General features: G+C 33.6%; 1 protein-coding gene across 10 annotated transcripts in view; it reads left to right on the forward strand.

Annotated features, from left to right (window-relative positions):
• The window catches only part of CACNA2D1 (calcium voltage-gated channel auxiliary subunit alpha2delta 1), a 390,104-nt gene that overhangs the window by 330,830 nt on the left and 45,279 nt on the right, over positions 1-13,995 (forward strand). For all 10 annotated transcript variants that reach the window (XM_069875667.1, XM_069875759.1, XM_069876321.1 and 7 more), the window contains exons 13-18: positions 2,857-2,935; positions 4,929-4,978; positions 6,591-6,680; positions 8,669-8,737; positions 10,337-10,411; positions 11,770-11,844. In XM_069875667.1, coding sequence (XP_069731768.1) covers positions 2,857-2,935; positions 4,929-4,978; positions 6,591-6,680; positions 8,669-8,737; positions 10,337-10,411; positions 11,770-11,844 — 438 coding nt within the window. The remainder of the gene's footprint in view (positions 1-2,856; positions 2,936-4,928; positions 4,979-6,590; positions 6,681-8,668; positions 8,738-10,336; positions 10,412-11,769; positions 11,845-13,995) is intronic.

Consider the following 13,995-nt stretch of genomic DNA (forward strand, 5'->3'; position numbering starts at 1 on the left):
TGTTTTGACATGATCAATTTTTGTCTCAGCAAGCTTGTTTATATAATGATGGAAAAAGCTGCACTCTTGCTGTTTTTGCATGACAGACTTAAAATCATGGGATTCATTTTTCCTATATCTAGTTGAGTAAATTAATCATGTAGCAATCCTGATACCTGATAAAGAGACATATGTATCTCCAAAAGGTCAGATAATTTCCTCCTAAACAGAGTGATGAAGAGATGTACATAAATAGCTGTGGAGAGCTCTCACTTGCAGCAGCACAGAATTCAAGACAAATACTATATCTGTCAAAATATATGCACGTTCATCCACTTTGAATTGCTTGCAGAGTGGCTGCGGTTTCTCAGACTCTTGTAGGCCTACATATATTGCCTACACATATATGCAGCAAGGAGTATCATTATCCCCTAATATCTGTAGCAGTCAGTAAATATTCCCTATTAAAAGTAATTAATCTCTTTTATGTTCTTAGAGGAATGTCTATAAGGAAAAAGTATAGACAGATGCATCTCAGTCCTTTGGCTTTGGGTCTTGTCACAGAAAATGTTAGCACAGAGCATGTTTTTTTGTTAAAATTGGCTTGTTTAATTTGACTTGCTGACTCATTTTTCCAGCACATCTGTCATTCTACTCAATTCCAGATGAGGCAATAGGAAAAAGAAAACTCTTGAACGTTCCACCCTCTTGCCAAACCAAGTAACAATTAAAAGCTCCAATTTTCATTGCAGTTCTTTATCTCTGTTAATTATCCAAGGAACAGTAAATCAGATGTATTGTCCTCTGCTTGTTGTGAATAATTTAAATTCTAAATTCTTTATAGATTAGTTGCAGATTTAACATTCTGCTTCTTTTCCCTAAATTACATACCATTTCACAACTTGAATCCAATGCAGTGTTTTATTTTTGCATTTCAGGTCAAATGCTAGACAGTCCAGCCTAATTGAGTAGTTTTATACATACAAAAGCAAACCCACGTGACTCTGTCTTAGCTTACTTAAGTAGTCACTTTTAATCCAAAAGAGATCCAGCTATCTAATTGGTGATCTTTAGTGGTCCTGTTTCTTATTTCACCATAGTTTTTGTGAAGAATGCCATCTTAATCAAGTATTTAGTGGACCCAGGGATCGTGTGAGCTGAGAGATACTGATAGAAAGTAACACTGTGAAAATCAGCTTGGAAAAAAAAAGATGGTAATTATATAGAAACAGAAAGATCCATTAGGAAAGCTATATCTGACCTTTGGTAAAAGAGGTCAAGAACAAATGAGGGATAGCAAATATAACTTGAATTTACAGAGTGATACAATATTAATAAAATAAATGAGATGCAGACATATCATGTTTGCACTATCAATACTGATATTTTCAAGGTAATTGAAACAATTTTTTCATCTGTCTTTATCTGTATGAACTATCAGTACAAAATCTTGCCATCACACACATACAGTCATTCTTATACCTGCCTGGGTAACTAGAACTATGATTGGCTTTACTCACCACTGAGAAATGACCTCGTATGGGATAGTTGTCGTTTTATGGAAAAAAAAGCACCTGAATTAGCATGCAGTGCAGAAGAGTAATTGTTTTAAGTCTGCTTTTTAACTGCAGAAACAAAGGGTTTGTACATATAAGGCAACCCAAAATGTATTGTTAACTAAAAATGAAACATAGCACAAAGTTTTGTTCACCCTCCTTGCATATAGAGGTCAACATTAATAAAGTTTCATCAGCTGCTAGCTGCTAACTGATGATTTGGAGCTATTCCTACAGCTTTTGATTAATACATGAGCCCTGATTATGTCACACAAGTTTTGTTGCTTATTTGATAAATGAAGGTCTAGATAGTAATTACAGATGTGATGAAAATTTATATAAATAATTTTAAAGCTTAACAATAATCAGTAGTTTACAAAGAGTCTCTGTAATTTTATATTGTGAATATTATTTAAAGAAAATATTACAAAGAATCTCCACTTTTGAGCAAAATATTCTGCCAGATGCTGAAACATAATATTTGTATTTTTTCTGTGCGTCCTGTAGTATTTTTATTTTGTACACAGCAATACGAATCTTTGGGTTTAATTTTTCTTATTCAAATGAGATAATGTGCATGGAAAATAATTTCAGCTGCGAAGCCTGATAGAACTTGGTGAATTCTTCTGTAGTCACAACTCCCCTCAGTTGCTGAGATAGATTTGAGTTACATTGGCTGAACAGAATAGAATTATGCTGATAAAACATATAGCTTTGATGAATATCAAGGGCTTTAAGTGAGACAGCAGGAGCTTAAAACTTTCATAGAACTTTGTTGAACTGATTTAGTGGGTTTACATGAAAAAATCTTAAAGTCCAATAAAAAGGAGAATTTGTTTTCTGTAGTAAATGAAAATTTCATATACCATTTTTATGTAATTATCTAATATCCTAAAAAATCCTTGTTTGCATAGTTGTTGGGTGTTTTTTTTTAATTCTACTGCTCTGTATATGTTAATATTAATTTATTTGTGAGCATCTGATATTGATAGGAGATCATGTCAACTCACTTAACAAAACCTGAAGAGTTATAATTACCACTCTAGGAAAAAAAATAAATAAAAGACAACAAAATGGTTCATGAACTGTAACCAATATAAGAGCTTTAAAGTATGAAAGATGCACGAGATAACATTTTTCTTGGGTTCTACTCCAAGGACCAAACCAAACAGTGTCTATAGTATGGGGATTAAAAATGGAAAATTGATAGGTCCCTTTTTCTGTTCAGATGCATGAAAAATCCAGGTATGATTAACTTGAGAGTCACAGCTAATTGATGATATATAAGTAAATTATAAGCATTGTTTTTTAACTTTCATAGGTACGTGTGTTCACATTTTCTGTCGGTCAACACAATTATGACAAAGGACCCATACAGTGGATGGCCTGTGAAAATAAAGGTACTGGGGTGGGGTGCGGGCATTGAGACTGTTGGCTAAAGCTTTGAAAGGGCAATATTTATTCTATAAAAAATACAGATTTTTTTTCAGATTTTTAGCTTTATCGTAGTTTTTAAGAAAGGTTCCAAAAAAAGCTTGATTAAATAATATGTAGATGCATATATACATAAGCAATAAGATTTCAAATTTATTTCTGATTATTTTATTTAAAACTTCATATTGTAAGAAAAATATCACAGTATTTTTTATTATAGTTCTATGATATGGTTCAGTTTTGAGAATTTTTATTATAAAAGCCATCTATGAAATGATTGAACTGATGGCAGAGAAGACATTGAGCAAGGCTGCTTTATATTAAGGGGTCTGGGCAAAGGGATTTTTTGTTTGTTTGGTTGGCTGATTCAATTTCTTTCTGCGTTTCTCCAGAACTTACAAGGGACCAGATGACTTGCATTATTTTTCCTGGTTTTGATGAAAGTATCTAATTTTTTCTTGCTGTGATTTTTTAGCTTCTAAGAGCATCTTACATTTTCTATTTTTATCCTGATTTCTTTATGTAGGAAAAAAAAATTAAGAAGGTGAAAGTAAGGAAGTCAAATACTCCTAAAATTTGTACATGAAAAACAGGGTCAGAAAAAAAAAAGAGTGTGAAAAAGAGGTTTCTCAAGTACCTTACAGTATAATTACGGAAAAAGAGAGAAGAGATAAATACAGATAAATAGAAGACAAAGAATTTATCCAACAATATTGTTCAATATTTTAAATAATAAGCATATGATTCTCCAACATGAGAATACATTAAAGCAAAGATAAGAGACAGAGAAAGATGTAGATTCACAAAAAAAATTATTGATTTCATAGCCTGTATGAATAGCATACATATCACAAACTTACGAATCCCTCAGTATGCTGGCAAGTTATGCAGAGAATACTAAAGCTTCATAAAGAGCAGATTATTTTGCCAGACGATTACAGGAATTTTTACGTTAATTTTTTTGAACAGCACATTTTTAACATCTTTATATATCAAATACCACATGCTGAGGAAGACGTATCCCTACACAGAGGTCATCATAAATGAAGTCTTGACTGTATATGCCTGAGTTGCACATATGACATAATGAGGACCAGCTGGCTTACAGCATAACTACCTGTGTCATCTTGTTATTGAGGCAAAATTATCATAAACTTTATCTAAAACTGATTGGATTATTTATTTGCATAGCCAAAGAAGCAATGTTGTATTTAATTTTTCTGTAATTGAAAGTGTTCATTTTCTATCAAGTCACACAATGTTTATGGCAAAGTAAATGACTACCTTCTATACCCTTACCTCTCTAGTCATCCCCACTTCCTTCCAATCTGACTTAGAACATACTTGGTATGAAACTGGATCTCAATGCCTAATGTTTTGGTCTTATTGGTGCATATGGGCAATATTTTTAATTCAAATAAATGCATGATATAATCAATGATCAATAAAGACATTTCTGATGTTTAATTAGAAGAAATAAGTTTGATTTTTTTCATCCTTTCCACAGAGTACCTTGTATTTTTCTTCTGTGAACTTCACTGTTGTGACAGACTGTAGCTGTACTCACATTCCTATAAGCATTCAGCATATAATTACATTGCTCTCACAGTGTATTCAAATGACCATTACATATACTTGCACATCAGAGTAACTGGGAATTCAGGGGTACAAATTCAGTACATTATCTCAGCTTTAAAACCCACAGACAAAAGAAACACATCATATATTTCCAGTGCTTACAAGGTAACTAGCTTGGCCTATGATATGGTGACCCATCATGTGGCCACAAAAATTTAATTTTTATAGACGTTATCACATATGAATGGAATCCAGTATTCCATTCATGTGATAATGTCTATAAAAAGTAAATGAAAAATACAAACTACATTAAATTCCTCAACATTAAAAGATTAGCAATGTATTAAAGTAAGATGGCTTTATTTCTTTTCCTAACTTTAGGTTATTATTATGAAATTCCTTCCATTGGAGCCATAAGAATAAACACACAGGTAAGTATGTTGGCCAAATGCAGATACAGTTGTAATACAAACAAGCAGAGTAATTTCTGTTTTCAAATATGTTGCATTTCACCTCTGTTTGAATCAACTAAATTTTAAGATGCACTGCATTAAGAACAAAGAAAACCAAAAAGGCTTTCTTTTACATATGTGGCATTTTTCTGTTACAATATTTTTATTTATTTATTTATTGTAGTTTCGGTGAGTCAATTTACAGTTTGATCCCTGTCTCCCTAGCCAGCTGGCCCACAGCAGCTTGCATGCATAACAGACATGCTAGTATCCTCTAAAGCAGGCTGACCCTGTGCCCACAACATAGCATTTGAAGTGAGCTGTATCCTGCAGACCTCCACACAAGCATTATGTTTTGGGCTTGATTTTCTTCCTGGCTTTATATGTTCCCTCTTTGATCCTGAGACGTGGCAACAATTTTTTTATAAAGTTCTATAAACTCAGTAATTTTTAATAACATGTCTAGACATCCATAGTCTGGCTCCTGCTGTGCTTACAGCCTGATCTTAAGAGTTTGTATTATGTGGAGAAGGCTGTGGATATGTGTAAGGGCAGAGCACTGCTAGAGTATCTGAGCTCAGCTGGGGAGATACAGTGACCTGGTACAATCCTGCTTATAGAGGAGGTTCCTGGATTGATCCAATAAGCCTGGGAGAGACATATTTTTTCTTCAAAAAGGATGCAGGACAATTTTAGCAGCCATGTATGTAGATAATTAAGGGCACAGGACTCTGGAATTATATGGTGTGATCAAAATTGACGATGTAGAAGAAAAGATATTCTTTTCAGTTATCTGAAAGCCCATGTATTTACACCTCCAGAAAAGCAGAGAAGTATCATAACAGTACTTTGTCCTTCCAAGGCCAGGCATGACATTTTTTGGCAGTATTCCTTTCTTTGGCCTGAATAAGAGTGCTTTGATGCAGTTAAAGTCTTCCAGATAGTGTCTGGCAGGAATTATCCCTAATATAAACAAACAAATAGAAAAAGTTGAAGACTGAAACAAGTTTGTTGGCATCCACACCCAAACCAGACCAGAAGTCTGATATCTCATGAGATCACCAGCTTTAGCCATAGTCCATAGCTGAAGGAAGGGACTATTTGGTTTTAAATCTCTCATTTTTTTGTTTCAATAGAAGTTAATGAAAGGTCTTGCAGTAGGAGCTTAAGATGCCCAGCTGCTACACCACTCACTGTCCATCACCCACTGGATTAGACTTCTGGATTAGAGGATCTGCAATCTGCTTGTAATTTCATTGTGTCATTAGCAATTAATTTTGGAATGGAAATACTTGTAATTCTCACTTCATGGAAAGATAGCAGTGGTTATGCATGTGTAAGGTCCATGTGACTGAGGCTGAAATACAGAAATTGCCTTGGCACTAAGTACTGCAAGCTGATGACTAAATTGTTGGGTAGTATAATTTTAATGAAATAATTAAGTGCTATTCCTGTATTAGTGGTGAGTTTTGATTTTTTTTTTTTTACTAGTCTTTTCATTGTTTTTATTTCATTATTGTTTATCTTTTATGCTGTTTCTGGACTCGGTCTAATAGCTGCCTTCTGATGAGTTTATTACACTTTTTGGCAGGAATATCTGGATGTTTTGGGAAGACCAATGGTTTTAGCTGGAGAGAAAGCCAAACAAGTCCAATGGACTAATGTCTATCTGGATGCTCTGGTAAGATCTGTATTTATCTCTTGTAAAGTAAGAATATTATCGAGTCAGTAACTATAGGGGTCACTTCTCCACAATCCCGTGCACTCAATTTTCTTCCATTCCAAACATAATATTCTTGCATTTCCAGTATCTTTACACTTCAATAGGGCAATTTTCTGAACAGCTGTTTCTAACACGTTGGTCATTACTTGAGTATAATGTCCTTCTGAGTGTCCTGAACTTTAACAGAGAAAAGTAATTTATCCTATGGACAGATCTGGAAGTGTGAGTCATTGTTTTTTCTTGAATTAATAGAAGGAAAAAGAAACAAATAGTTGTCCAGTGCTGTACCTGTGCTGCAGTAGAGGTCATGTGTTAATGTTACTGGTGTGGAGTTCTTTTTTTTTTTTTTTAAGCATGCTAGACAGAATGAAACTTGTCAAAGTTTCTCAGTATTTGCACAGTTTTTTAACTTGGATCTTGAAACTATCATGGTTATTGTAATTACTTGCTTACTCAAGGTAATTGTTTCTTTAATTAGACAGTGTATACAGAGGGGAAATAAACAAAAAGATAGATTAAATACTTTCCTTACTGCTGAATTTATCACTGCTGTCTTGTAAAACAAACATGTTCAGGAAACTGAATAAAAAGCATTATTAGCAGCAATCCAATCTGTTTCTCTAGATAACATTTTTCTGAGTAACTCTAACTACGCAGAAATTACTACAAAATGGAAATGTGGAAATATGTATTTATGCAAGTTCACATGGTCATCTAATGTCATGTCAAAATCCGCTTCTTCCTATCACTCAGCATTACTGTAAAATTTTTATCAGCTCATCATAGAACTAAGCATAATTCAAAAGAACCAGTTTTTCTTTAGAATTTCAATGGCCAGAAGTTCATTAACCATGTTTTCTTAGTTATGTTGAGGTACTTACTGGAAACATAAAGGATGTTGTGACGGAAGTTCTCATCTCATGTTCTGTACATATCCTGTTGTAAAGCCAAAGCTTGCATTTGTAACTGGGGATAGAAAGAGATCTACTCCATGAAGTAAAATGAGTGATACCTGCAGACTTCTGCTGTGTCGCTTTGTGTTTTCAGTGGGTTCATTCTGTCTTTCCTTCAAACTTTTACTAGACTGGGCACAGGGAGAGCTGATTTTATCAAAGTGGATTAATGCAATATTTAGCTTATTTTTTTCTAATGAAACAAAGGCAGAGAAATGATATGGTTCCTCAATAAAAAACATGGAAAAAGTAAGCATCAGTGAGGGAAGAAAAACTGAAATTAAAACCAAACGTTAGGACAAAGAGTGGTAGAAATCTGCCCGTGGACATTTAAGGGTGGATAACAAGTGTTTTCAGGCTATCAAAATGTGTGGCTTTCTGGATCCTGTTTCCAGTAGTAGTTATGACTATTCATAAAGGAAAAAAAAAAAATTCTTTTATCTTTATAAATAAATACTAATCTCTTGCCTCTGTACCAGAAGAGACTGTGTGATTTTGCAGAACTGATGACAAACATTATTGCAAGCCATTGAAAAATAACCTGTTGGATTTTTCTGTTAATTTTGCACACATGTATTTGTTGCCTATCTATTTACTATTTTAAAGTTTGATTTGCTTTATCCTTTTTGTCTTTTCTTTCCCTCCCCTACTCCTTCTATGTGGAGTATTTAGTATAGTGGGAATGGTGGCTATAAACATGTTAGCTAATGTTTAGTGTTTATTAAACTATTGTATCCTAATTATTTTGCACATTATCTATTTTTATAAAGATATTTGTTATTCTGACTAACATATTGATACAAAAAATCCAATTTTAATTTTCCATGCATAAAATTAATGAAGTAGTTTTTTATTTTTTACAAATGGAAAGTCAGTACTCTAACCTAGTGTTTGGACTCAGTAATCCCTGGATTCTTCTAGTGTATTACAGTTAAATAATTATTATTCAACTGAAAACCCTTTTTCTCCTCTCTGTATTTGATTATCTCCTAGGAGCTGGGCCTTGTGATTACAGGAACTCTACCTGTCTTCAATCTAACAAAGGAACAAAATGGGAAAATAGTAAGCTGTTACTTAAAGAAAGATAAAAAAAAATTAAAAAAGAGTTCTTTGAATTAAATGTAATGCTAAATTCCTTCAAAAAATTATTTCTGTAGAGCTTTTGACAGTTTAATTTTCTTGTTATCAGAAGCAAAGTGGTCATCTCTCGTTGCCTGATAACCTCCTGGGAACAAGAAAATGCAGATCACCCTTTTTGTAGTTCTGATTTTCAGGATATGACATTCCTTGATCTATTGCTGTGACCTAGTGGAAGTGGGAATGCATTAAAGTGCTCAGTAGATGGGAAGTATATGATGATATTTTTCAGCACTTGCCAAGAAAGCAAGCTCAGCTTTATTTATCACAAGTCGTTGAAGCTGTGACATTTCTGGGTAATAGCAATGATGTGGAAACTTTAAATGAATTGTAATCATACTAGAAAGTAGCTCTGTGTACTGAGTTTAAAATCTAAGAATTAAATAAATGCAATTACCCATCCCTATTACAGTCTGATAAGGAATTAATTTATGTCTTCTTCACAAAAACAAATGCTGTTTTTTTTTAATATCAGACTTAGAACATGCTTTACAGTATGTGCCAAAATACTGTACATTTGATGTGATACTTATGTTCATCCAAGTCAAAAAGTACAGAAGTCTAGATATTCAGTTGTTCAGTTTCCCACATATTATGCAAACTCCAAATTAATTTGATCAGTACTATTTCTTTTATTTACTTTCAGAATAGTTCCCCTTAAAACCAAACCAAACCAAACCAAACCAAACCAAAACAAAACAAATCAAAACAAAACAAGGTTTCAGAGCCTTATCAACAAAAGAATGCCTGGAATTTACTTAGTCTGGTTGCAGAGTGAGAAACTATTTATTGTCAAAGTATGTCTTTCTGAGAAGTAAAATAGCCGTGGTCTCATACAGAGCACCTGGATGGAACAAGAGGAAAACTTGAATCTTATCCACTTAGGTCCTACCTGAATTTTAGGTTACAGGATGAATGATTCATCTTCCAATACATTTTCCAAATGTATTTAATCTGGAGAAGGGATTCAGGTGATAACTATGTAAATAACAGTCTCCCTTTTCTTAGTAGGAAAATAAGTTCCAAGTCAAGTAAATTTATTGCCCAAGTCCCTGATTTTAAATGCTGATGATTGTTATAGTCACTGTTTTTTTGTCTTCTTTTTGGTTTCTTAATTCATCATTATACCATAGCCAAAAGATGTTAATTATGTTGGGGTCTCACTCACCAATTACCCAATCTAAGTGTGCAATAGTAGTTCTATATCATTGCTAGTCATTTGGTCCAGTTTGGCAAACAATATTGACCTCAGTTACCATTCATTCTTATAGGAAAACATCTATATTCATATTAATAAACAGTTTTCATATTTTATAATAAATTCAGAATATATTTAATGTTATTTTGAATCACTCGGATATCGTTTAAAATATTTAGAACAGACATCTAAGTAGGCAAGGTACTAGTTTTCAAGCAGTACCTGTCAAACAAGAGATGAAGGCAAAATCAAAATTCACTGACTGTTGCAGTTATTCTACATAGTAAATGTGTCAAATGTATTATAACGTTTTGCAATTTTACCAGAATCAGCTGATTCTTGGAGTAATGGGTGTTGATGTGTCTTTGGAGGACATAAAAAAACTAACGCCTCGATTTACGGTAAGTTGCTTACATTGATGGTTTCTCTTCATGTATGATTTCTTTGCATGCTCTTTATAAGTCATAAAGCAATGACTGGATGCAAGTCAAAATACCAGCAGGCTTCTTTTCATATATTCTTTTCCATTGTTGTAAATTTTCTGATGGTTTTCTCTCCAGCCATACATGTGCTTCTCTGAATTGTCCATCAGGATGCATCCACAAAGCCAGCTTTTACATTGGGGGATATATTTCAAGTAGTTATTTTCCTGGAGCTTAAGGCACCACTCTCTAGTTGAGTGTTTGGTTCTTCTCACGGTGTAGAGCAAACAATTATTTCAGCTAATAATACTACTTAGAATTTATATAGGACAGTACTTTATAGAAGAGTTTTTTAATATACATGCCTGTCTGTACCCTGCATAGTATAATTCCTTTATATCTTTAGACATCTAGCTGGGAAAATTCTAAGAAAATGAGTAGTACTGTGGAAAGCAACAGCTGAAGAATCAAAGGAACATCACGAATTTGACCGGTGGCAAATGCAGAGTCCCGCATCTAAAATGGAATAATCTCGTGCTACAGTACAGGCTTCAACAGAATCCCTCAGAAGGCAGGAAAAGGCCTGGAGGTCATGGTGGAGCTGAAGATGAACATAAATTAGTAGTGTGCCCTTGCAATAAAGAAGGCCAGCTGGGCAGTGAACATCTTCATCAGGAGTATTGTCCAAGTTTGATCTCCTTAGTATAAGAAACACACTGAGATGCTGGACAAAGTCCAGTGCAGAACCACTAAGTTGGCCAGGGGGCTGGAGTACATGGCACACAAGGAAAAGCTGAGAGAGATGAATTTGTTCAGACTGAAGAAACCTAATAGGTTACCTAATGGGAGTTATGCAGAAGATGAGCATTGATATTTTTTTAAGGTTTATAGCAAAAGACAAGAAGCAATTGACATAGTCATGGCAATTGAAACTCCAGCTGGAGATAAGGGAAAAAAATCACAGTGATGGTGGTTAAATGCTGAAGCGAGTTGCCCGGAGTGGTTGTAGAATTGCCATTGGAGGTATTGAAAGATCCTTTGAAACCTAGTCCAACTTTGAACTTGGATCTTATTTTGAAGTTAGCTCATCTTTCTTTGAAGGGTTGTACTAGGTGACCTCCAGTGGTCCCATCAGCCTAAATTATTCTCGAAGTCTATTATTCTTATTCTAAATAAGAAATAGTAAGAAATTTTTATCTGTACATGAATATTTCACATATTTCATGATGCCTGAGGCAATGTATTTTCCTTAATGTGACCATTGCTTCAAAATCATTAATTCATCTTTCTTTATTACTTAAAACCTTACACTACTAAACTTCATTTCTTTCTTTCAGCTTTGTCCAAATGGATACTATTTTGCAATTGATCCTAATGGGTATGTGCTACTTCATCCAAACCTCCAACCAAAGGTATGATAAAGCTTCTAATTTTTTCTCTGTGATAAGGGGACATTGTCAGAAATAACAAAAACATCTAAGGTGTGCTGAAAGTGCTAGAGAGCAAGAGAGTGATGGTAAAGTTTTCTCGATTGTTGGGGTGTCAGGAAAATCCGTGGTGCATGTATGGCTTCATCTAAATTTGCTTTAGGTGGCACAAAGACCAGCATTGCTTTGTAGTGCATTTGGTTATCAATAACATAAAGGTGCTGTATATTTTACACACACATTTTTGTACGTGAAGTAAGTGTTTTAGTATACCTGTTAAGACTAAAGTGGCTAGCAGTAGCTGCAATATCATTGTGAAAGACCTGTAGCGTATTACAAGATGTTCTCAAAGCAAACTTTTTTATTGTATTTTTATATTTGTTTATATGCTTATTTTCCATTTATCAGAGCTGAAACCTGAGCTGCATAGTTGGGATGAATCTAGCTGAGCACTCATTCCTAATTTTTTTAGTAGTTCAAGCTGAGGAAGTTTTTTCATCTTTAAAAATGAAATCTTTATCTAAATTTGATTAGAACACCACTTTCTTCAAATACCAGGAAAATTTAAACCAAATAAGTCAATCTGACTTTATATCCCTCAACTATAGTCTGACTGTGGGGGGACTCCTACATTACATGTATCTTCTTAAATATGTTGCCTCCCTGTCTTTTTTGACATATTTCAAAGCTTAAGGACAGGGTTGTTAGTTTATTTTTTAAATCAAAACTTTAATCCTTGTTTTAGTAAAGGGTTTCTCAATGTCAAACAAACTTCTGTTCAATAGAATATTTGAAAATTTTGGTATTATAATTATATTAGAAACGTATTTTCTCATGAGTTCATTGTGCAAAAATGCAGCATTAAATAAAAGAAAAAGTTAAAATTTAATTAGCTAAAAGCAAATAAAAAAATGACTCTAGATTGAGAGAAATGTTTGGATTATTTAGAGTAAGAAAGTTAGAAATAATAATGAATCACTGTAAGTATTGAAGACCAAACAATATATTCATGTAAATACTAGAATTTCTCATTAAGATCATTTGAGCAATATATGGCCAAGATGAATGCAAGTTGTTAATACACAGGCAATAAGGTTAGTAAGACTATTAAACTTCAGTGATGCACTACTCCTAAGTTATTTTTTACACTTAGGATACTTCACAGGAATATCTTAACTAATGGAAGCCTGTATTTGCTGCCTTTAGGTGTGGAAATATTCAGATTTTTTTTGTAATTTTGCTACATATCCATCACTTTATTTTTCCCAGCCCTGTTCCTATGACAGAAGGACTTGACCTCTTGGCTATACAACTCTCCTCACTTGTTGCTTAGCCATAAAGTCCTATTGTAGCTTAAAAGGGATAGCAGATCCCCTTTTCAGTACATCACCATCTTTAACTGTCAAAGGCAGAGAAAGAAATAAAGAATTTGTCTACATGTTTTAGTGATTCATTCAGTTCTTAATGTGAATACGTGAATTTATTTCCTGACAAAGTAATATGTTTGAAATATTATGCCAAGTGTGGTTAACAAAAGAAGAAAGAAAAAAAAACGCTTCTGAAGAAAAGAAAGAAAAACTTGATCTTAACTGATGAAGAAATAGCCCTTTTGCTTTATTTTGTAAAGCCCCTTTTAATAAGAAAAGGGAGAAAAAAGGAAAGAAAGATTTTACATAGTCTTCAAAATTCGAATGGACTCTTTTTCTCATATATTTTGTTTGATGTATTAATCTGAGGCAAGTATATGTGTTACTACTGACCAATTTTTTTCTTCTTATTAGAAACTTAGATGACAGCAACTGGTCTAATTACCTTTTCTTTATACACAATCAAAACTATCCTTTTATTAACAGAAGGAATATAAAATGAAGCAATGTACTATTCTTGTTTTAGACACAATCTTGTGAGAAACTGTTTGGATATGGATTCTGTTCATCTCATATGTGCTATTATATTGCAGTGTAAACTCAGAACACTGGAGAATAAAGAACCTTTGCTAGAGAGTGAAAAACTCAGCTCATCCCAACTAAATCTAGGGAAACTGAGGTGGATTATTAGGAAACTAGTTGTCATGGTTTCTCTGTGTATTTTTCTATTTAAAGGATATGGAAGTTCAGAAATGCTATCACGTGCTGT

Source organism: Phaenicophaeus curvirostris, chromosome 1 (genome assembly GCF_032191515.1).
Source record: "Phaenicophaeus curvirostris isolate KB17595 chromosome 1, BPBGC_Pcur_1.0, whole genome shotgun sequence".
Taxonomy (NCBI): domain Eukaryota; kingdom Metazoa; phylum Chordata; class Aves; order Cuculiformes; family Cuculidae; genus Phaenicophaeus; species Phaenicophaeus curvirostris.